Source organism: Sinocyclocheilus grahami, unplaced genomic scaffold (genome assembly GCF_001515645.1).
Source record: "Sinocyclocheilus grahami isolate Dianchi unplaced genomic scaffold, SAMN03320097.WGS_v1.1 scaffold317.1, whole genome shotgun sequence".
Classification (NCBI taxonomy): domain Eukaryota; kingdom Metazoa; phylum Chordata; class Actinopteri; order Cypriniformes; family Cyprinidae; genus Sinocyclocheilus; species Sinocyclocheilus grahami.
Genome location: NW_015505496.1, coordinates 1,040,757 through 1,062,788, shown reverse-complemented (window position 1 = coordinate 1,062,788; position 22,032 = coordinate 1,040,757). Strand labels below are relative to the sequence as shown.

Genomic DNA, 22,032 nt, shown 5'->3' with positions numbered 1-22,032 from the left:
TTGGTGTCAGTAGTGGTGCAGAATTTACTTAATTCAGCTCTTAAATTACAACATGATTACCAATTATTATTAGTGAGTTGTAACAGTAACATGCAACATTCTTGTTTGAAAATTGCTCCACTTCACATACTATAATATGGATTATAAGGGATTAGCAAACATGTGAGGGAAGGAGCTGTCCTGAACCTATTTTTCTGGAGGTTTCTCTGTGTATGAAATATTTACAACAGGAATGACAGCAGAGAATACATCTCCAAACAGCGATTTAAGCGTTCTGCGGAGGCGTCAATCCACATACACCTCCTTATCATGTGACAGACAAATGCAGAAGGTCTGGGACATTTTATTTTACAGTTAAGCTTTCAGCAATGCAGCTGTTTGAGAGGGTACAGCAAGACTGTAGCTTAGGAACACTTCAGTTTGTACCTGGACTGGTATGTTAACCATTGCACCCATTAATGGCACCTGAGATTGATTCTGAAAAGGGAAAAATGGGCAATAAGGCAAGAGGAGCATATGAAAGCTTGTGTTCGCATTTAAGGCTTCTTTTGTGCCGTCATTACCCTCATATGGCTAATGCTGGCAATTGAAGTTTGAGAGTTCACAAAAGATCCATTTAGAGCAGATTATCAACCATTAGTGCTATACACATGCTGACTTTCACTGACACTATAGGCAAAATCAATAGACTTGTTTCAGTTAATGGGGTAAAATAAGTTTAAAGCCAATTATATAAGTTTATTTTCTATTTCAGGGAGCCAGAATTAGCTAACATACAATACACAACATGTACCTCCTTAAAACTGAAAAAAGAAAGGGTAGAAGGAGCTCCACTAACCTGAGTGCTTGCGTTGGGCTCAGGATCAGGCACGTAGGGATAATGAATGTAAAACATGTCATTCCGAACCATCTTCTTCCTCATTCTACAGGGTCCCTCGGTCATGTCCAACAGAAACTTGTCCAGGTGGGAGCCGATAGGAGGCCCCCAGAGGCCCCTTTCCCGAAGCAGCTCATATTCAATCCCTGCCCACTCATCCATCACATACTTCAGTGCATTCTGCTGCCTCTGTGAGAAAACAAATGCATATTTGTATCAAAAAATCTTTTTTGTAGAAGTCATACCACTACGATCAGAACTGGGAAAACATTTATTTAGTGACCCCTCCATTTAAAGCATTTCTCAAATTATTATTGTTCTGAAAGATCTATTTGACTTTTGTATATGCTTGAAATTGAAAGGTTACTACCTCTTGATGTTCCTTGTACTGCATTGCTACCAAGTCTCGGACCACAGCAATGTGCGTGAACATCCACTGAAAGGTTTCCTGTGGACATTCAAAACAATGTGAGGGCAAACTGCCTGTGCAAGTCCATAAGGTTAGCTGTGAAACCATTTCCATGTCTGCGTCAGTTCTTTTGTCAGTTACCTGTGCAGAAAGATTGTTCTTGTTCATTCCACTTTCCTTTTTGCTGCGACGGGAGCCAGTCAGTTTGGACAGACCAAAGTTACTGCTGACTCGAGACAGTTTGGACTGATTAGCTGGGGCAACGGTCTCGCCCCTGCTGATGCATTTCTTCTCATGGACTAGAAGGAAAACAGAGAAGGTTTAACACAGTAAGAGAAACGAGAGTATGGGGAAAACAGAAGCAGAGTGACAAAGACAGTCACAGGAAAGCTGCAAAAATTCAACTATGTGGGAGAATCTGAATGTGATGGAGTAATAATGTGAAAATTTGAGTGTGTCTGACTAGATGTTTTCCTCACCCAGGTGGTTCTGCCAGCTTTTAGCAGCAGGTTCCTCTAAAGCAGGTCGAGCAGTGGCAATGTCCACATGTCCTCGGTCATTGATGGGTAGAGACACTTTAAAAATGTCCTCCAGCATTTGCCGCTTACTGTGCATGAGTTCAGTCCACACGCGATTCACCGCCTTGAGCAGCAATTGACGACCTGACAAACACGCACACCAAACAAAAAGGACAGTGTTTGATATCAATAATGGTTTTTATGAGGGTTTGTGAAGTGCTTGAAGTATTAAAACTCTATGCTTTAATAAACCACACACTTTGTTTCCAAAAATGCCATTAAAAGAGAAAAAGAACAACCTTCGCTAACATCCTGGCTCTGGACATTGTCCGACTCGTTCTCAGAAGGAACCGCGACATGCCAGGTGGTCATTCTGGCCTCTGCCTCCAAACCAAAGCCCTCCACACTACTGTAAGAGAACATGAAAATGATGTTGGCACAGTGATACAGCACACGATTCTCATACATTTGAAGACACAAAGGCCTTTCGGCCAGTGCTTTATCAGTGCTGCATCATGTGAACATTCCCCAGTCAGTCAATAATATAAGTTTGAACGCTAGAACACAAACAGCAAGAATAATGAACTATGATTTCAGCACATCAGATGCTCCAAATCAAATCAGTTGAAGTTATTGATCTTCCTGCATCAGCAGAGCAGAGACTCAGAGTAGCAGCACTACACAGGAATGTAATTCTGCTCACTGTCTCTGAGCTGCTCTCATTTCTCAGTCTCTCTGAAGCCAAACTTCTGAGTCAGCCTGTATACAGAGCCATGACAACGTAAACCTCCCCCTCAAGTCTCTCACAGTGACTCACAACAGCAGAGGCGCACAATCACAAACAATCCTAAGAATAGGAATTATTCATTTTTCACTGCTCATACATAATCCCATCAACCCATCCCCATCTAGATTTTTGTATTTGTATTTTTTTACTGCTCATATAGTCTATGCATCTTATCTAAATGTACTTATTTCATAACTATCCATGTAAATTTATTTCACACTTCATATATGTCTACCTAGCTATCTAAATGTATTTAATTTATTTACCTATTTATTCATTTCACACCTCATATGTAATGTCTACCTACTTACCTTTAATCTAATAATTTTTTTTGAACCAGTCTCTTTGAATCAGAGTCTCTGCATGTCAAATGGAAAAAAGACTTACCTATCCATACCTCTAACATAATACTTCTGCAATAAAACCAAACATCTATAAGCTCTAAATTAAAATAAACCCTTGAATTCATGTAAAGTGCCTGAAAACATTACACGGCCTCTGTGTCTCTCTCACCTCCCCGTGTGCAGGTTGATCAAGCAGTGGGCCAGACAAGCAACAAACTCCTGGTCATGGTTGCCGGGTCCCAGCACGAGGTTTCGGTTTACTGTCAGCACACGCAGTGAATCCAGCAGGGTGACCTGTTGCGGGACCGTTTTGTGTGGTCGTGAGAGCTGGTAGAGGATTGTTCGGTTCAGACAATGGTAGATTGAGTCCAGAGACAAACCCTGTGATCGCCGTTTGGACTATTGTAGGACCAAAAAAAGAAAAAGGAGATTTGTTGAGAAATCACCAGTCACGTACGTCAAATAGGAATGCTACATAAGTCATAAGAAATAAGAAAGGGAGAGAGAAAGAATTGTACATCTAACAGAAAGTTGTAATATAATAAAAGGATAATATTATGTTTAATAATCCAAGTTATGACTTTACATCACATTGTGGGTCCTTGTGGTCTTTTTAAATGGTTAAATACATTTTTGCAATATTTAGTGAAACACTTACTGTGAAATTTTTTGAAATGTTTGTTCCGTTCTCATCTTAAAAACATAACTGTGGTTGCTGTGATTGCTTATTATCATTTGCTTTTAATTGCATTTTAATTTTTAACATTCTGTTTGCTTATATTTCCACTACTGTTCAAAAGCTTGGGGTAAGTATTTTTAATGTTCTTGAAAGAAGTATCTTATGCTTACCAAGGCTGCATTTATTTGATAAAAAAATATAGCAAAAACAGTAAAACTGTGAAATATTATTACAATTTCAAATAATAGATTTTGTCATTTAAATGTAATTTATTCCTGTGATGGTAAAGCTGAATTTTTGTCATTACTTCAGTCTTCAGTATCACATGATCCTTCAGAAATCATTCTAATATACTGATTTGGTGCTGAAACATTTTTATTATTATAAATGTTGAACAGTTGCGCTGCTTTTTGTGGAAACTCTAAAACAGTTTTTAGGGTTCTTTGATGAAAAGACAGCTTTAAATAATTTATTTGAAATATAAATATTTTGTAACATTATAAATGTCTTTATAGTCACTTTAGATCAATTTAATGTATGTAAATGTATATAACAGTAGCATAAATGTAAGACATCCACTAAAAGTACTCATTTGTAAGCAATGCTCATAATTAAAATGGCAAAGTAGACAATATATGGCCAACAAATTATATAAAATACTTGAAAAGTCACACACTCCACCAAAAATCATATGCGAGATGAAAGTTTACTGAGAAGAACAAGGCAAACGTTTTGGTCACATATAGACCATTTTCAATGCCAAGCTAACAAATAATTATATAGCAAGACAATTTCCTTAGTCTTTAGGGACACTATGACATTGTGTACAATTGGAGGTTAAGTGGGGAACCTCCTTAAGTGGGGAAAATCATCCTGGGAACGATCACAGGATAGAGCTCACCTGGGTGATCAGCTGAACTATGAATTCCACCACAAGCTTGGACTCTTTGTTGAACATGCCCTGCCACAGCTTATCCACCACACGCTGGGTGAAGTAGAAAACATTGTTGACCAGGATCTGGTAACTTCCTCCTGTCGTTATTGGCAATGATGCCTCCTCACCTGTTGGAGGACAGAGACACACACATGAAATATTTGCAATTTTTAGCTGATATTGTGTGAGTTTAAATATTTTGTTGGATGAACAATGAACTTTAAGGGACATCATGGAACTTCAGAAACACTGAGAACCACTAAAATATGGTCAGTCAAGACATGTCTCACCATGCCATGACAGTTTTTACATATATTGTGACTCTACATTGACACCAAAAACCACACAATTTGGATTAAAATGAGGGAGGGGTGGGGGGTAAATGACAGCATTTTCATTTTTGGCTAAAGCACTGTACCAAAGCATTTCCCTGAACTAAACCTGATGATTGGGATGCAACTAACCCAACAGAACATCTGCTGCCAGAAGCTGCTCCATCACACCGTCCAGGATGTAGGACTGAAACTCCTTCTGCTGGGTTCTGGTGGAGCGCTCTGGTGCGGCCTGAATACACAGAGCAAAGTTAGTGTTTCTGCCCAACAGATGGACACTCCCACAATAGCTTCTAATTAGCAGCATGCAAAGCACTGCAGGACGATAGAAAAGAAAGCTAGAACTACACGCGCTACAGAAATTCTGTAGCTTCAGGTAACATCACTGGCAACAAAATTAAATGTTCATTTCGAGTAGATTTCTGAAATGACCTCACCTCTAGCAGAAGATCAATGATGGGGGTCTGTTTGCTGGCAGGTGTCATGCACAGGTTGTCCATGATGAGGACCCTCATGAAGTCAAAGACGTACTTCTTGGCTGGGTGGTTGGTCAGGTAGGTTTTATTGCCTACATTACAGTATTCTGACTGGCTGCGGTTCATGCCTGTATCCGTCACAAAGGCTTTGAACTCTTCTGTGGGAGAGCTTGCTTCATCATCCAAATCACTCACCTGAGGAAAACAAGACATTTTTCATCTACACAAACAACTGTGACTTGAACATCAAAAGGACAAATTCTCAAAGGCCTGAGCACCCAAAAGCCAGTTACAATAACAAACAAAGAGAACCATAGCATACCATTTCAGAGTAGGGCCGTATATTGAAGGGGAAAACTGTAGCAGCAAGTGTACACAGGAAGTCCGGGCTGTGCCACATGGGTGCCAGATCTGGGATGTTGTGATAGAGGTAACGGAAAAACTGCATGAGAGTGATGGGATATTCTCTCAGCCAGGAACCCTCTTCCTCTGATTGCCAAGGCTGCAGGTTAGATAAAGAGAAATATCAAAAGCTATGTCAGCTTGTGCTGTGAGCTTATTTAAAGGGCCTGCGGTCACAAGAATAACCTGTATTTCTAGGTCTCTGCAGTAAAAACAATTCATCTTAACATAATACCATTTAAAAAAAAAAAATTCCACTTTGAGCACCAGTTTGTCACTAATTTGCCATTTCATTCAGAATTCTTCATCAGCTGATAGTATAAAAGCTTTGATAAACTACCAAATGACAACAATCCCCCCAATGCCAGCAGATGCTCCTGGGACACATATTTCTGAGGCATGGTGGCTTGGAGACTCACCAGGTTGAGCATGCTGCGCAGCATGGCCAAGAGCAGGAACGCTGCTTCAGTGCACATGTTGTGAATGGAGCCCACCACTGTAGCACTGGAGGCTGGGACGCCAAATATAAACGTCCAGATAGAGTCCAGGTCAAACTGTGTGAGGAGATGGGTACAACTCAATAATAATTAATTTATTATTATTATTATTAAATGTATATTATACAATTTATTAAACCGTATTAAGTTATTATGAAATCTAAATAAATCCTAATATTAACAAATTATTCAACAATAATTGTGTGGTTTAAAAAGTAAAAGAATGCCTTTTAATAATTTGCCATTTCATTCAGAATTCTTCATCAGCTGATAGTATAAAAGCTTTGATAAACTACCAAATGACAACAATCCCCCCAATGCCAGCAGATGCTCCTGGGACACATATTTCTGAGGCATGGTGGCTTGGAGACTCACCAGGTTGAGCATGCTGCGCAGCATGGCCAAGAGCAGGAACGCTGCTTCAGTGCACATGTTGTGAATGGAGCCCACCACTGTAGCACTGGAGGCTGGGACGCCAAATATAAATGTCCAGATAGAGTCCAGGTCAAACTGTGTGAGGAGATGGGTACAACTCAATAATAATTAATTTATTATTATTAAATGTATATTATACAATTTATTAAACCGTATTAAGTTATTATGAAATCTAATTAAATCCTAATATTAACAAATTATTCAACAATAATTGTGTGGTTTAAAAAGTAAAAGAATGCCTTTTAATGGTTTAAAAAGTAAAAGAGTGACACTTCAATGCTCTCACAGGAAACAGTCACAAGGGCAGATGGTAAACATTTATATAAAGCATGCATGAATGAATGGATGAACAGTATAGTTAACATGGAGCATGTCACCTTAAAAACTGTTGAAAACAAGTTTTGAGATCACATTGAAAATGTGGGATTTCAAATCCTATTTAAATTTGTAATCAAAGTTTTAGGATTTAACAACAAAAAAACAAAAGAAAGACAGAAAGAAAGAATATGATGTAAAATGGATTTATATTCTGCACTATTTCTAGGTCACTAATGATATAAGCAAATAAGTGAAACTGAGCATGTGAAGTATTTTCAATAGTGTCTCAGAGATGTGGAACATGATATGGATTGTGAGATCACACATACAAACAAAGACACAGTGAAGACATTCAAGTTTGATTAGTAGGAAAAAAAGGTTTGCATACTGACATGTACCTGCAGGCTGTCAGGCAGCTCTGTGATTGGTTGCTGGAGGAAAAGGGCCATGAGCATGAAGTAGATCTCTGGAACGTTGGTGTGTTTGGGCAGTAGAGTTTGCAACACAGGGAATCCTGGGAAATGGCAGGCATCTCGGTTGATTTCACGCACCGTTGACCTGCCCCCTACGCTGCGGCCCACATTAAAACCTGAAAGGAGGTACAAGCAAAAAATAAAAGCCCCACAAATCCTTTTACCATGCAAAATTATTATTATTATCATCATATTGTTATACTGTATAATTATAGTTCCTTTTTAACTTAAAATGCATGTTCACCCAGAACAGTGCCAATCTTATTAGTGAGCACAGAGTCTGTGTGGTCCAGCCAGCCTCCTCCCGACAGGCCCTCTTTAAACCGGCTCAGGATGGATTGGTTACTCATCAACACCACCAAGATTAAGAGCGCAGCCGTCACTGTGCTGGAGTGAATGTGTTCTTCCATAAACATCAGCAACCAATCAAAACCCAAAGTGCGCACAAGCTCTTCACAAGCCCTGCGGGAATTAGCAGAAAGAAAAATTTAGTGGTGGGGTGATTAATATAAAAGTAAATCTTACAAATTTGGTTTATAATGTTTTACGTTATGAGGCTTTATTTACAGACAATCAAATGGTGCACTTTGACATTTTTCATATACACAAAAATAAATAAATAAATAAAATACTGAGTGCACTGATAATAGATAAAAGCACTTGGGCTGCACATATCCAAAGTGTCTAGTTCCATCTGTATCCAATCCCAGATAACAGCCCTAAACCAGCAAGCTTAGGTAACAATGTTACAGATGCTGTAAAATGCAGCGCAGCTCTCGGAAGTCTAATAATCCACCCTTGATTTAATAAGGCTCACTGTGCATTAACAATGTTCTTCTCTTTGCAGCTGAAGAGCAGTTTGAGCAGGATATCCAGTAGTCTGTTCCGCAGAAGAATCAAGTTGGATGACAAGAGGCCTCCAAACTCATCATCAGCTCCTGAAAACACCCAGGAAGAAGAGTAAGACCACTGAAAGGAGAAATTATACTGCTAACCTTTTTGACTCATTTTAAGCTCCTGGTATCTTAAGATATCTCATAATTAGGCCTAGATGAAATCTGCAGATTTTCCAGTGCTGATATTAGCGGGTATCTACAGAAATGATTTACATGAAGCTTACGCTGCACTCTTATTGATAGCTGAAACCACCAAATTAGGCAAAATATTTCAGAAATGCACAAGGGGTGTCAGATTTTTATTAACCACATAGCGTTCCAATTCAGCAGGAATTCTGTGCAACTTTCTACAGAATTCTGCAGGTGTGGATTTCTTCATGGGATTCCCATGGATCTGATTCGTTAATAGGGCGATTTGAAGTGTTGTCGTGTTACAACAATATGGAGCTAAAATTCATCTTTGATACTTGGAAGCTTAAAAACATGACTCACCCCGGTCGATCTTCTCCTCATTGGTGTTCTCCATAATGACAAACTTCTCACAGACTGCAAATGTTGGCAATGTTGAAGAGATGAACTGCCCAAACCTTGAAGAACAAAAAAAAATCAAATCCATAAACAAATGGAAAAAAAAAAAGATTCAGAATTATAAATTATTTAGTGATATTATTTTGAGAATTAAAAATGTTATTTTTTTATGTGTAAATTGTACATAGTGTCCCTTACTAATTATTCAAATAAAAAAAAAATAATTAGTCGCCTCTACTTCTAAATAAACTATATTCTGCAGCAAAATAAGACAAATTTGAAAGAATCTGTCGCTTCTGATTTCAATCTATTTAAATGTGTTGTCTGAGCATACATTTAAAATGGGCATACAGCTCTATGTTTACCTTAGTAGGTCATATGAGTTGGGGAAGCCCTGCAGCAGGAGACTGAGGACGTTGCCGATGGCAGCGATGGTGGGCTGAGACAGAGACTGATCCCTCAGAGTCAGCAGCAGTTTGGGGATCAACTGAAACTCCCGCAACAGTTTGGCATTCTTAGCAGCTTCACTGAAAACAGAAACAATTACACACTGTGTTAGTAACAGCAGCTTAATATCTGCAGGTCTGACTCTGCACCTCTGGAGTTTAGGAACATTGTTCACTCTAAAGGCCCACTCAAACCAAGGACGATAACAATAAAGTTAATAACTTAAAGAGAATATCGGAGTCCATATTACAACTATAATGCCAATGACACAGATGAACAACATATTTTTTCAGATGTTGCATGATAAGAACGTTGACAACCAATCAGAATCCACCTGACTTTAAAGAGCTTGAACATTTGAAGCAGCAGCTGACATGCACTGTGTGTGCTTATATTAAACAGGACATTATTGTCTGTTTGTGGATGTTTATATAGTTTTCGTTATAGTTATCATTGTCTTTATGTGAACGGGCCTTAAGACATATAAGATCTCTCCTCTCTTTTCTTCTGTATGATGTACTTCATATGGAAGCAGACCTCAAACATCCATGTGAAGTAATTCATATACCATGTGATGCATATGTTGTTCTATAAGTGCTGCTGGGTAACCATCATAACGCTAATGCTTACTGTACACTATAAAACTTCTATAAGACTGAAAGTCCCATTACATCGCAGGAAGGCTTAAATCGACTGCCCTGAATAAAAAAGATTCAATAAAGAGTGTTAGAGTATGGATGGATTACCTGGATTCAGTCAGAAGTTCAATGAAGTGCTCGAAGAGAGAGAGGTGCAGCTCATAGGGAGCATGAAGCCAAACCTGAAAGTCCAGCAAATTATTATTTTTTAAAAGTATAATTAAACATTTGAATCATTACATCATGAAAATCAAACAAGTGTTTATATCTGTTCTCATGCCAGAAACTATTATAGTGGCTGTAGTTAAATTTTCAGCAAGGTCACTGATGATGTCAGTCTGAGGTATTTATATGTGAGCTTCGCACCTCAAAATCACACAGCAGGTCCTGAAAAGCTGTGGAGTTCGGGATGATTGAGGTCTCATGGCCACTATCAACAGTTCCGACAAGAGAGAAGGTCAAGTGAAGAATATGGCTGTTCAACAGAGGGCGCTTCTTCTTCAGCAGCATGGCCAACAGCTATAACAGAAGACATGGAGTTAAAGAAGATCTTTCAGGCAAATGATCTAAAGCTGACGGGGAAAAGCAACAACAGAAGGTCTATGTGAAAGAATGATCTGCTATATTTTCGTTAGTCTACTCATTTCAGCGATCAGTTCAATTTAAAACAGGCTGAAACCCAACACTCAGCCATCCATTTTCCTTACACAGTGACATTAGCTCCATGAAACATCGCATTCTCTCTACAGACCCTATTAAAGCAGCAGAGAAATTAAACAATGCACCATCTGTTATGTTCAAACCAGCACATCCCAGCATGCTCCGCCCTTACGGACCCCCACTTATCACATCAGTTGGCTGTCACCGGACACAACAGCCCAGTATCACTGTTATCATTTAATTTGCCACCTCATTGGCTCATAACATCCGACAGCTACAGCAGTAGAGAACAGAGGACATCCTCGGTTCAAAGTTCACGGAGTAATTGTTATTGCAGCCCACCTGGTATCCTTTGATACGTTCCATCTCCTTGCTAGCTAGCGGGTTGCTCTTCACAACACACACTAACGCTTTTACTGCAGCATAGAGACCCTCCACGTCTGACGCCATAGCAACCAGGCCCAGAATGGCAGCTGCTCCTCCGATGTACTGGAGGTTGGTGGCCACTGGTTTGGTCACGAAGGCGCGCACACCTACATGAAACAAGACTGCAGCTATAAACACATGAACACTGAGAGAAAGGACTGGTTTATTGGAAAAGCTGTACTGTGCCACTTCATTTTTTTTCATCCGGCAAAAAAACTTCACAGATCTCCATCGTCCTAATGAAAACAGCACACGCATTCACCCAGGTAACCGATGACTGCAGCTCCAATGGTCCTGGCCGACCCGTTGAGATGGCCCACTGCATTATGGACGAGCTTGACTGGTGTGGCACTTTCATGAGAGGAAACCCCCAGCTGAAAGGGAATGAAAACATCACTCTGAGCAACTTTCCCAAAATTATAATTCTTCTACACATTCTGCACCCCATGTATGTTTATTTATATGTAACATTTTGGTGAAATATTTATTACTCCTTTCAGCTATCAAAAAGTGTCCAACACAAGAATTCTGCAGATAATCCGCAAAAATTCCTGAAGATAATATGTGAAAAGTCTGCAAATTTCCACAAAAAGCTCTGCTGATTTTCACATTAGTTAAATGTCCTCATTCATACAGAATTTGAATACACATCATTCACAAAACTATACCCCTTGCCCACCCTTTTATTATACCCTTTCTACCCTAAAGAATTCTGCATATTTTTGAGATATTAATGTTAAGAAATTAGTATTTGATTCAGCAAGGTCACATTAAATTGATCAAAAGTGACAGCAAATGCATTTGTAATGTTACAAAAGACTTCAATCTTTAAACTTTCTATTCATCAGAGAATCAGTTTCCAAAAACATATTAAGCAACACGACCGTTTTCAACATTAATAATAATATGAAATGTTTTTTGAGGACCAAATCAAAATGGCTTAGTAGTCTATCGTCGGTTTGCCCACGAAACATGAGCGTTGTGACTTTACAGGCTAAATTAAATGAGAAATTATTTATAATAATTAAAAAATATATTGTGTGTTCACAAACAACAGCATTTTGAAGGTCTGCAGTAGACTTGTTTTTAATTCAAGCTCACTTAATCTGCATACAGAGGAACAAAAAGGTTGAAACGATCATCTGATTCACAAACATTCCACATCATTAAAACTGCTGTGCTGACATAAACTGCAAACAAAGACTGGAGTAATGGCTGCTGAAAATTCAGCTTTGACATCACAGGAAATGGAATAAATAACCTTTAAAATATTTCAAAATAGAAAACAGTTATTTTAAACTAATATTTGACAGCATTTCTGGTTTTACTGTATTTTTGACCAAATAAATACAGTATGTGAGCATAACAGACTTCTTTCAAAAACATAAAAACCGTCTGCTTATGGCCCTGATTACTGTATTTGGTGGTTGTTCAGTTTATTAAATATGACAACTTTACATTATTTTAGCAAGAGGAAAAGGGTGAGACTGCTTACCTGTTTGGCAATGGTTTTGCTGTCCAGTTTGTTGTAGACCTTTCGTATCTTGGCCACAGTGAGAGTAGATGCAGAATGAGCAAAGAGACTAAAGGAAACCTTCTCTTCAGGGACCAATGCAACAGGACATGGTGGCACAGTCTCAGTCTTTGAGTCTTTGCCTGGTGATATGAGAGAAAACCCAGTTTTAAAAGCCACAACTACAGGAGCAAATGCCTGCATTTTTCTATATAACACACGCACAAAACATTAAATCAGTAAAATAGCCATTAATTTACAATAAACATCAACTTCTTTTAGGTGTTATTCACCTCAGTGTGACACATCGGGTACTCACATGGTAGGTAAACAGCTTGGAAACTGCCTACATAATTGGGTCCCAGTTCATAGATGGCAGCCACACTGGCAGCAGGCAGCACCTCCTCCAGAAAGTGAGTGGGCCCCAGTCGCCAGACCAGAGCGGAGAGCTGGCGCTGGGCCGGTGGCGTACCGATGTAGCTGTACACCGTACTCACCACAGGTGGGTTTGCGGATGCAGAGCCTCCGGGAGCATTGTGAACATAGTGCAGCTACAAAGACAACCACAATGAGAAACAAAAGAGGCGAGTGTGACTTTATTGGTTTGCAGGCCAATAAGGACTTCTATTTCAAATATATATTGTTTAACAGTAGCCTTGGGAACTGGTGTTTTAGCTGCTAATGAAGTAAGCGGAAGACCACATCACATCAGATTTCAGAACTGATGCCAGTTTTGAGCTATGCTAAAGTTTGAAATATAAAATTTAAATCCTTCAAATGGGGCAGGAAAATCTGACCTTTGTGCAGAAAAAAAATACTAACGGCACAGTGTTTCCCAGTACTTTAGTCGAAACAAAATAAAGGTGTCTACATCAGGAGCTGGGCCACACCTTGACCGTGCTGACCATCTGGCCATCGATGTAGAGAGTCGCCATGCTGTTCTTCAGCATTCCCTTGCTCATAACTAACACCAGGTGGTGCCACTGTCCCTCAGTGATGAGGTCAGCGCAGCGGAAGCGAGCACAGCAGGGAAGAATCTCATAGAAGGAGGACTCCTCACTGAAGTCATCCACTGCTAAGGGAAAGAGGAAATGATGTCACGTCACTAACCACAGACAAAGGAACTTTTCCTCTGCATTTCAGAAGGAACGGCCTCTTAAATCCTACATTAAAATGGCTTAGTAGTCTATCGTCGGTTTGCCCACGAAACATGAGCGTTGTGACTTTACAGGCTAAATTAAATGAGAAATTATTTATAATAATTAAAAAAAATATTGTGTGTTCACAAACAACAGCATTTTGAAGGTCTGCAGTAGACTTGTTTTTAATTCAAGCTCACTTAATCTGTATACAGAGGAACAAAAAGGTTGAAACGATCATCTGATTCACAAACATTCCACATCATTAAAACTGCTGTGCTGACATAAACTGCAAACAAAGATGTAGAACAGGAAGTTGTAGAAACACTTGCCATAGGTCTGAAGCAGCTCTTCCTTAGTGGACACAATGAGAGACCGGTCTTTAGCAGAGAGCACGATGGCCAGGCACACGTAGTGCTGTTCAGAGGAGGTGGCCCTTCGCACCACCGTGAGCAGACGCACAGGGGGGCTTTGGGGTGGTGTGCTGAAACGCTCAACGCAAAACCACGTTGAGTAACTCAGGCCAGATGGGGGTGGAAAGAAACGCTCACCTGGAGAGATGAAAATGAGGATTATTTAATATTAGGAGTTACTTTCTATTTGGCATCATTTGGATTTAGAATGACATACCTGTTTTGCACTTTTTTGTTTGTTTGTTTGTTTTTTAGTACAAAAGTTTGGGGTTGGTAAAGTTTTTTTTAATGTTTTTGTAGGAAGTATATTTCTATTTTAATATATTTTCAAACACAATTTATTCGTGCGATGACAAAGCTGAATTTTCAGCAGCCATTACTCCAGTCTTAGAGGTCAACCGATTGATTGGTTTTGCCAATTAATCGGCACCGATAGTTGATTGCTGGAACTATCGCCAAAAATCCAAACCCATAGTTTTTCCGGGTTGCATCCGTTGCTAGAGCGGCTGAGAAGCTCCGTTGTCATTATATAGCACGAGAGCAAGAGCGGCCTCTAGAGGCGAATCACTGACACCACGTGCTGTTTGTTTTGACACGTGACACTGCACGCTGCACAGAGCGGGACACTTCATATGTGGATTTAAAACAGACAACGAAATCGTGTGTATACAGTATACTACAGTACATGTTTTCATATTATTATAAAGTAATTAATTTGATGACTAGATGCTGCATTAGTAGTGAAAGGACAGAAGTATGTTTGCCATCAAGGCTGAGAGGATGCGAACATTAGTACTACCACCTCAAGTGGTTAAAACAGTGTGACCAAAACACACTCAAGTCCGAACCAAATGTTTGATGTCACGATTGTTACCATCTATTTGCATCAGTTTATATCCAATTGGTAATTTTATTTGTTATCCATCGAAGTTGCATATTTAAAGCCTTTACTCCAGTCTTAGAGGTCAACCGATTGATTGGTTTTGCCAATTAATCGGCACCGATAGTTGATTGCTGGAACTATCGGCAAAAATCCAAACCCATAGTTTTTCCGGGTTGCATCCGTTGCTAGAGCGGCTGAGAAGCTCCGTTGTCATTATATAGCACGAGAGCGAGAGCGGCCTCTAGAGGCGAATCACTGACACCACGTGCTGTTTGTTTTGACACGTGACACTGCACGCTGCACAGAGCGGGACACTTCATATGTGGATTTAAAACAGACAACGAAACCGTGTGTATACAGTATACTACAGTACATGTTTTCATATTATTATAAAGTAATTAATTTGATGACTAGATTATGCATTAGTAGTGAAAGGACAGAAGTATGCTTGCCATCAATGCTGAGAGGATGCGAACATTAGTACTACCACCTCAAGTGGTTAAAACAGTGTGACCAAAACACACTCAAGTCCGAACCAAATGTTTGATGTCACGATTGTTACCATCTATTTGCATTAGTTTATATCCAATTGGTAATTTTATTTGTTATCCATCGAAGTTGCATATTTATGCTAGTGACTTGAGAAAGCACATTGATATGTTCATTCAGCCGACAGAAATCCTGTCGCACCAAAGAGACCATGTAGCCATGTAGTTTTCCATTAAATGACATTATATTTATCCCAGATTGTTGTTCGTATGTAAAATAACTTCACGCACGGCTGGAAGACAGTGTATTGTGCATTTTTCAGCAAAATGTCTGTCTTTCTGTGGCTGTAATAAAATCTGTATCTGTAAGCTTCATATAGAGAGCTACTGTACAGACCGCGCTTTCTCTTTCCAGTTTGCTCCGAACTTCAAACTCATCGACGCCACTTTGTTCATTCCTGTAGTGAACCTTTGCCTGTTTGGTGATTAAATAAACTGTTCAGGACAGCTGCTTGAAATGAACACGATGCGTCTGGTGTGTGTGATACCTGCGAGTTTTAGATGCGATGCGATGCGGTGCCGCGCTTTTGTCAGGTGAGCTTTTTGTTGTTTTGATTGGATGATCATCAAGTGTTCCAAAATAAACACAAATAAAGTGTGAGAGTCCATACAATACATATGTATGTAATTTCAGTGCTATGGCCTTTGTGTAGATGTTTAAACATGGCCATTTTTAAGCATGACTGTTCGGATTTGTATGAAATAATATTTTACAATTTGCAAGATTCCATTTGTAACATTAACTGGTTAATATAAGCTGTAGAAGTATTGTTCCTTGTTAGAGTGTGTTAATTTCAATACTAATACATTTTTACATTTTAAAGTTAACATTAGTAAATGAACTAACATCAATTCTATCTATCAATCAATCTATAATTAATATTTTTTATTCTATTTAAAAAGCATGGTTCAGTACTTTTTTTTGTTCTAGTTCAGCACTATTTAGTTTTCATTCAGTATCCATTTTAAATTCGGTTGATTAATCGGTTATTGGCCAGTGTGGTCTATCGTTATATCGTTATCGGTAAAATCTACTATCAGTCGACCTCTAGTCTTCAGTGTCACATGATCCTTCACAAATCATTCTAATATGCTGATATGCTGCTCAAGAAACATTTCTTCTTATTTTCAACGTTGAAAATGGTTGTGCTGATTAATATATATTTTTTAATATTAATCAGCATTTTAAGGTATTAATCAGGTATTATATATATTACATTACATATTATTGTTTATATATGTACAAATATTTTTTAACAGCATTTGAGATGGAAATCTTATCTATATAAATGCATTATAAATTAAAATTATTTTACTGTCACTTTTGATCAATTTTATGCGTCTTTGCAGAAAAAAAGTATGAATAATAACAATCTCACTGACCCTAAACTTTTTAACAGCAGTGTATAAGCATAACAATTCAACAGATCTTAATATTTGTCTTGTATGTATTTTTTAAGCATTTATTTTCGAGTTCAATTTTTTTTATATCCTCATTTAATGTGATTTGGAGAACATCATTACTAAATAAATCTCCTTGGACTTCACATAATGATCTATTACATCAAGTGCGCATTCTTGAAAATTTAGCCTAAGCTACTTAGATACAACAAATCCACTTTGGCTTGTACCCTAAACCCAAGAAACCCCTGGAAGAGAGACAGCAACAATAAACTAGACTGCAGGGGATCTGAATGAAACTCTCTGAGCAAGAAATTATGTCGTCATTGACAAAAATAGGTCAGCGAATATGATGCAGGAGTCTATCTATAAATACTGAACTCATCCATTTGAGAGAGAGAGAGAGAGAGAGAGAGAGAAGAGACAAGGGAGAGGAAATGGGGAAGATGAAAGAGAGAGAGAGAGAGAGTAAAATGAAGAAAAACAGGAAGGGAGAAAGATGGCGAGCAAGCGAGCCCTGAATCACCTCATTAATACTACATTGGCACTTGTACGCCCACTCAGGGCTGCTGTGAGCCAGTGGTGCTCCAACAGGAGCAAAGGCACACAAACAATTTCTGTCAAGCTCTGTCAAGTTTCGGTTTACTTCCTCTTTTCTCTAGACTCCACCGTCTTTGCAAAAATTCAGTCACAGTGCTGTGCTCCTGTTCCCTTTACCTCTCGCCTGTCATGAGCCAAGGTGCTTCTGAAATTCTGTCATGCCCTTACCATCCCATGTTTGTAAACTCAAACTCACTCAAAAACTATAATCTGTTAAAACAATAAAAACAATATTTTATGTTATTACATAGCTTTTTGTAACACTTGATTCTGATTGTTCAATCACATAACAACGGTTTTGAACCGTATATTTCACCATTGTCCATGGCAACATACCGCTCTATTTTTTGTCTCTTTTTATCCCTTTTTATATCCTCTGAGATCTCAATCACCAAGACAAGATTTATTGTGTGATAATGACTTGCTTGCTGTACATTATAGATGAATAACTGCAGCATAATTCATCAATTTAATGTACTTTCATGCACTTCAATGTACTTTATGTTAATAAAGATTTACACAAAGTGGAAAGCTGCTGGCTGCTGTTATGCAAATCGCGGGGACTGGGTTAGAGTGTGTTTGTGATCACATACCGTTTCCCATGCCGCTGACCACCGCCCCGTCACTGACTCCAGATGTGTTGGCATTACTGAATGGTGCGTTGTGAGGGGCCAAACTGGGCAAAAACAAACATCTGGAGAGAGAAAACGGAAATGAAAAATGAATTTCAATTTATTAGAAATCCCAGCGGGCCAGACATTTCACACATTTTATTCTTGTCTCTCAGTAACAAACAGTCATAAAAAGTGGGAATATTTCACACTGGCGGCTTAAAGAGGAGATGTGGATGTTTATTTGTGGGTGTCACGCCTTACGCAACACTGACAGAGTGTGCTCACCATAACGGGACTGAATTACATTGTGTATAAAACATTACAAATGTCCACTGATGGAACTTATTCAAACACCAGATATTACTCAATGTCAGAAAAGCAAATAATGAGAATGGGTGAAACCCAATGCAAGATTTCTGTCAATCCATACATCATTAAACATTCTGCCATTCATCAAATAAACAGAAAACCATCCCAGTGTTACTCAAAACAGCTAAACGAGTCTCTATGGAGGCTAATTAACCCTGACAAAGGAAGCCTCGTATGTCATTTTAATATTAAAAAAGCTGTGGCAATTAAAAAAAAAAAACACATCACACGAACAATACAAGCATCCACACAAAAACAGTGAAACATCAACATCTCCCACCAGCCAAGGAAGTCTGTGAAAAAGGGTTCAATTTGGGGACAAATCTGCTCACAAAAGTGAGCTACATCTGACAAAACCTCCCGTTGGAGAACATTTGGAGAAGTCCTTTTTTGGAAAATTAATTCGGTCAAAATAATCAAAATATATAACAAATATTTTTATAATATTCATTATTTAATTAATATAAATATATAAATATATTATTTGATTTTTTTAAATATAATTAGCATATATATAATTATATATTATTGTATATTAATAATACATTTTTTTTAAATCTAAAGATAAAAACAATAGAAGTCTATGTATATGTGTGTGGGGGTTAATGCCCACCTCCTCCCTGTGTGCTCCCTTATAACCTAAAAAGCTTTAAGCCCAGCTGTGGCAGCACCATTAGGCTGGTCTGCACGCCCCAATATGGAACGTGTTTACATGAATTTTTCATGAAGGCAGATGGGGAGTGCGCTGTGTGTGTGTGTGTTTTGTCAGCATTCGCAAGATGAAAATGTGGGCCAGCACAAGTGAATTTTACATCTTCAATTATTCTAAGCTGCATGTTCTATTCAGATGTAGGAGGAAGTATTCAAAGACAGAGGAGGATTCTGGCTAAGACATATAAAAGATACATCATTTGGATCGTCTGTGTAGTTGATGCAGGTTTACTGGGAATTTGTGGCATTTACGTCTGTAGAACTGCTGCATAATTGTTCAAGCAATAGAAAGGCGACTGGGAGACTAACAAAATTCAATCTGTGCACAACTAATATTACTTGAAGCATTGTTATGTGTGCTGGGCGCAAAAACTGAACCGTTGACCCATTTCATAGACATAAATCTCCCATTTAAGCAGCTAATAATTTGGAAACAAGACAAATGATGATCACTGTGCTTTCATAATTAATGAAAAAGATGAAATATTAAAGATCTGTTATTTTCAGTTTAGCACGTACCCTGATGGGATTATGTTAAACAGAAACAGATGGAGACTCAGTGTGGATTCGTTGTTGCGTTTTGAACTGCAATACATTTGGAGATGTAAGCGCATTTCAAGTCTGTGTTTCTGTGAGCTTTAAACTGGGTCAGGCTTTTAAAAGCACAACACCAAATACATTTTTGATTGACGCATATATCTGGTAAACACATTCTAAACTGAAGCCAATAAATCTCTGATGCCTAAACAGATGTCTGCTTACAAACAGTGACTGTGCAAACAAATCTTGATCGTCAAAAGGTATAGGCTAGACTAGCGCTGTCAGTCTTACCCGAATCCCTCTAATGACGTGTCAAACTCCACGAAGGCGGGCGTGACAGAGGATCCATGGAGACGGATGTCATGGGGCGTCGTCATGGAGACCAGGCACTTGACTCGGGTGAGGGGCACAGTGCTGCCCTCAGCCGATCGCACCAGACTTCGACTGATCCGGTACTGGCTGTTGTCCTCATTAATTGTGAACACGCTATCCGGCCCAAAACCCTCCATGGACAAAGTCATGCTGTCTGGATGTGGAAAAAGACGAATGTACAGTCAGGCTGGTCCCATAAACTCTACTGCTCTCTTAGTATTACACTATTAAGTCAAGAAATAATTAACAGCTATTACTGTTAGCATAAGAGAACTTTTACTTCACTTTAATTGCAATATTAGGCACTTTCCAGGAATATTTGATAAACTATTATCTAACAATAATACCATTTATGTATAAATGTGATTCATTTTGTCCATTTAATTTTTATTTAACATTATAATGAGATCGTTCTATTTTATTATAGTTTATTTTATATATTTATTTAAATTCGCAAAAAACATACATGCTAAAGGTATAAATAGCATGTGGGCAGGGGCGGATTTAGTGAATTGGGGGCCCCAGGCAAAATATAGGAACGGGGCCCTATACATTTGCACACATTTTCCTAGATCAACCTTGAGGTTCCATTTTGTTGTTTTCAGCGTAAGCCTGTGTACAAAGGCTGTCTAATTCTAAACTTTAAAATACATTTATTTTAACTACAAATTTAAATAAAACTGAAAAAATAATTAAAAAGGCATTTATACATTTACACACCTAACATATATATATCAAGAGCATGCTCACAGATGAGAACAAAACAGTGTTGTATGAAGTGTACTCACAATATCAACAAAACGTTGTGCTTTTATAAAATAAAGAAAACAAACGCTTTCTGCCGTCTCGGTCTTGAACAGGAGCGCTTCACAATGATGAACCTAAACTCAGACATGATCAAAATATATAGAAAGCTTTAAATTACTACTTTAAAACGAAATAATTCAAATCGAAAATAGACTCCTAATAAAATTAACTCTTTCATTATGTAATCCGTGCATTTCTCTCTAAAGCCACGTCCAATTAAGAGATGGCGAGTAATTTTTTCATCACTATAATTGATGGAAGGCCTGATTATAATTAGCGTTTTATTTTATAATTCCGTACAGTTAAAAAATAAAACACTAATTATAATGGCATATATGTAAAACTTTGTCCTATAATTGTATAGCTGCTTTTTTCTGATTTTTATGTTGCTCTGTTCTGAATACCTTAAAATTGAAAGAATTTGCTGCAACGCAATTTTGTATGATATGTTAATTTTTTATATTTTTATCCATGCAGCAAATACTTTAAAAAACCGCTTTAAAATTACTTTATTGCATTCCAGACGCTTTTAAAGTACTTTTCACTATAAATTTTACGGGTAGCTTGAATGTAAAAATTGTCATGAATTCGTTGTATTCCCATTTGTAAAATAGCCAACAAATTCATTGTTGTAGGCTAACCTGATCTCATGAAAGTGCATATAGCACGATTTTCTGCTTCTATTTGGCGTAATATTCTATGCAGAAATTGACTTCGGCATGCAAAAGACTGATAAATTCATAATTAACAGCATGGGTTCAGTCGACAGAAATACGCAACACAGGCCTATAATAACTGCTGAAATGTCTGCGGGGCAAATCTGAGGTCAGTCTGAGCGCTCATGGTACTCGCAGTGCGTACAGCCGTACACTTGCAGGCGCCACAGACTCGGACGGTTGACGTGGTAATAAACATCGTAAACAGCAACCGTTGGCGTGTCCGTGCTTAATGCGCATATCCTATATGAAAAGCATTTTAGGGGGCCCTTAGCTTTTGGGGGCCCAAGGCGGTCGCCTACCTTTGCCTAATGGGTAAGTCCGCCCCTG

General features: G+C 38.5%; 1 protein-coding gene across 1 annotated transcript in view; it reads right to left on the bottom strand.

Annotated features, from left to right (window-relative positions):
• The window catches only part of wdfy3 (WD repeat and FYVE domain containing 3), a 75,505-nt gene that overhangs the window by 16,788 nt on the left and 36,685 nt on the right, over positions 1–22,032 (bottom strand). The window contains exons 16-43 of the mRNA XM_016294378.1: positions 20,099–20,333; positions 18,167–18,267; positions 14,061–14,279; positions 13,480–13,661; positions 12,909–13,140; positions 12,572–12,732; positions 11,339–11,450; positions 10,993–11,183; positions 10,357–10,509; positions 10,099–10,172; positions 9,271–9,432; positions 8,870–8,964; positions 8,299–8,419; positions 7,726–7,943; positions 7,401–7,597; positions 6,706–6,722; positions 6,178–6,334; positions 5,679–5,858; positions 5,318–5,551; positions 5,013–5,112; positions 4,516–4,676; positions 3,105–3,334; positions 2,104–2,213; positions 1,766–1,948; positions 1,428–1,585; positions 1,248–1,325; positions 839–1,066; positions 427–477 (exon numbers count right to left, since the gene is read on the bottom strand). Of these exons, the coding sequence (XP_016149864.1) occupies positions 427–477; positions 839–1,066; positions 1,248–1,325; positions 1,428–1,585; positions 1,766–1,948; positions 2,104–2,213; positions 3,105–3,334; positions 4,516–4,676; positions 5,013–5,112; positions 5,318–5,551; positions 5,679–5,858; positions 6,178–6,334; positions 6,706–6,722; positions 7,401–7,597; positions 7,726–7,943; positions 8,299–8,419; positions 8,870–8,964; positions 9,271–9,432; positions 10,099–10,172; positions 10,357–10,509; positions 10,993–11,183; positions 11,339–11,450; positions 12,572–12,732; positions 12,909–13,140; positions 13,480–13,661; positions 14,061–14,279; positions 18,167–18,267; positions 20,099–20,333 (4,340 nt within the window). The remainder of the gene's footprint in view (positions 1–426; positions 478–838; positions 1,067–1,247; positions 1,326–1,427; positions 1,586–1,765; positions 1,949–2,103; positions 2,214–3,104; positions 3,335–4,515; positions 4,677–5,012; positions 5,113–5,317; positions 5,552–5,678; positions 5,859–6,177; positions 6,335–6,705; positions 6,723–7,400; positions 7,598–7,725; positions 7,944–8,298; positions 8,420–8,869; positions 8,965–9,270; positions 9,433–10,098; positions 10,173–10,356; positions 10,510–10,992; positions 11,184–11,338; positions 11,451–12,571; positions 12,733–12,908; positions 13,141–13,479; positions 13,662–14,060; positions 14,280–18,166; positions 18,268–20,098; positions 20,334–22,032) is intronic.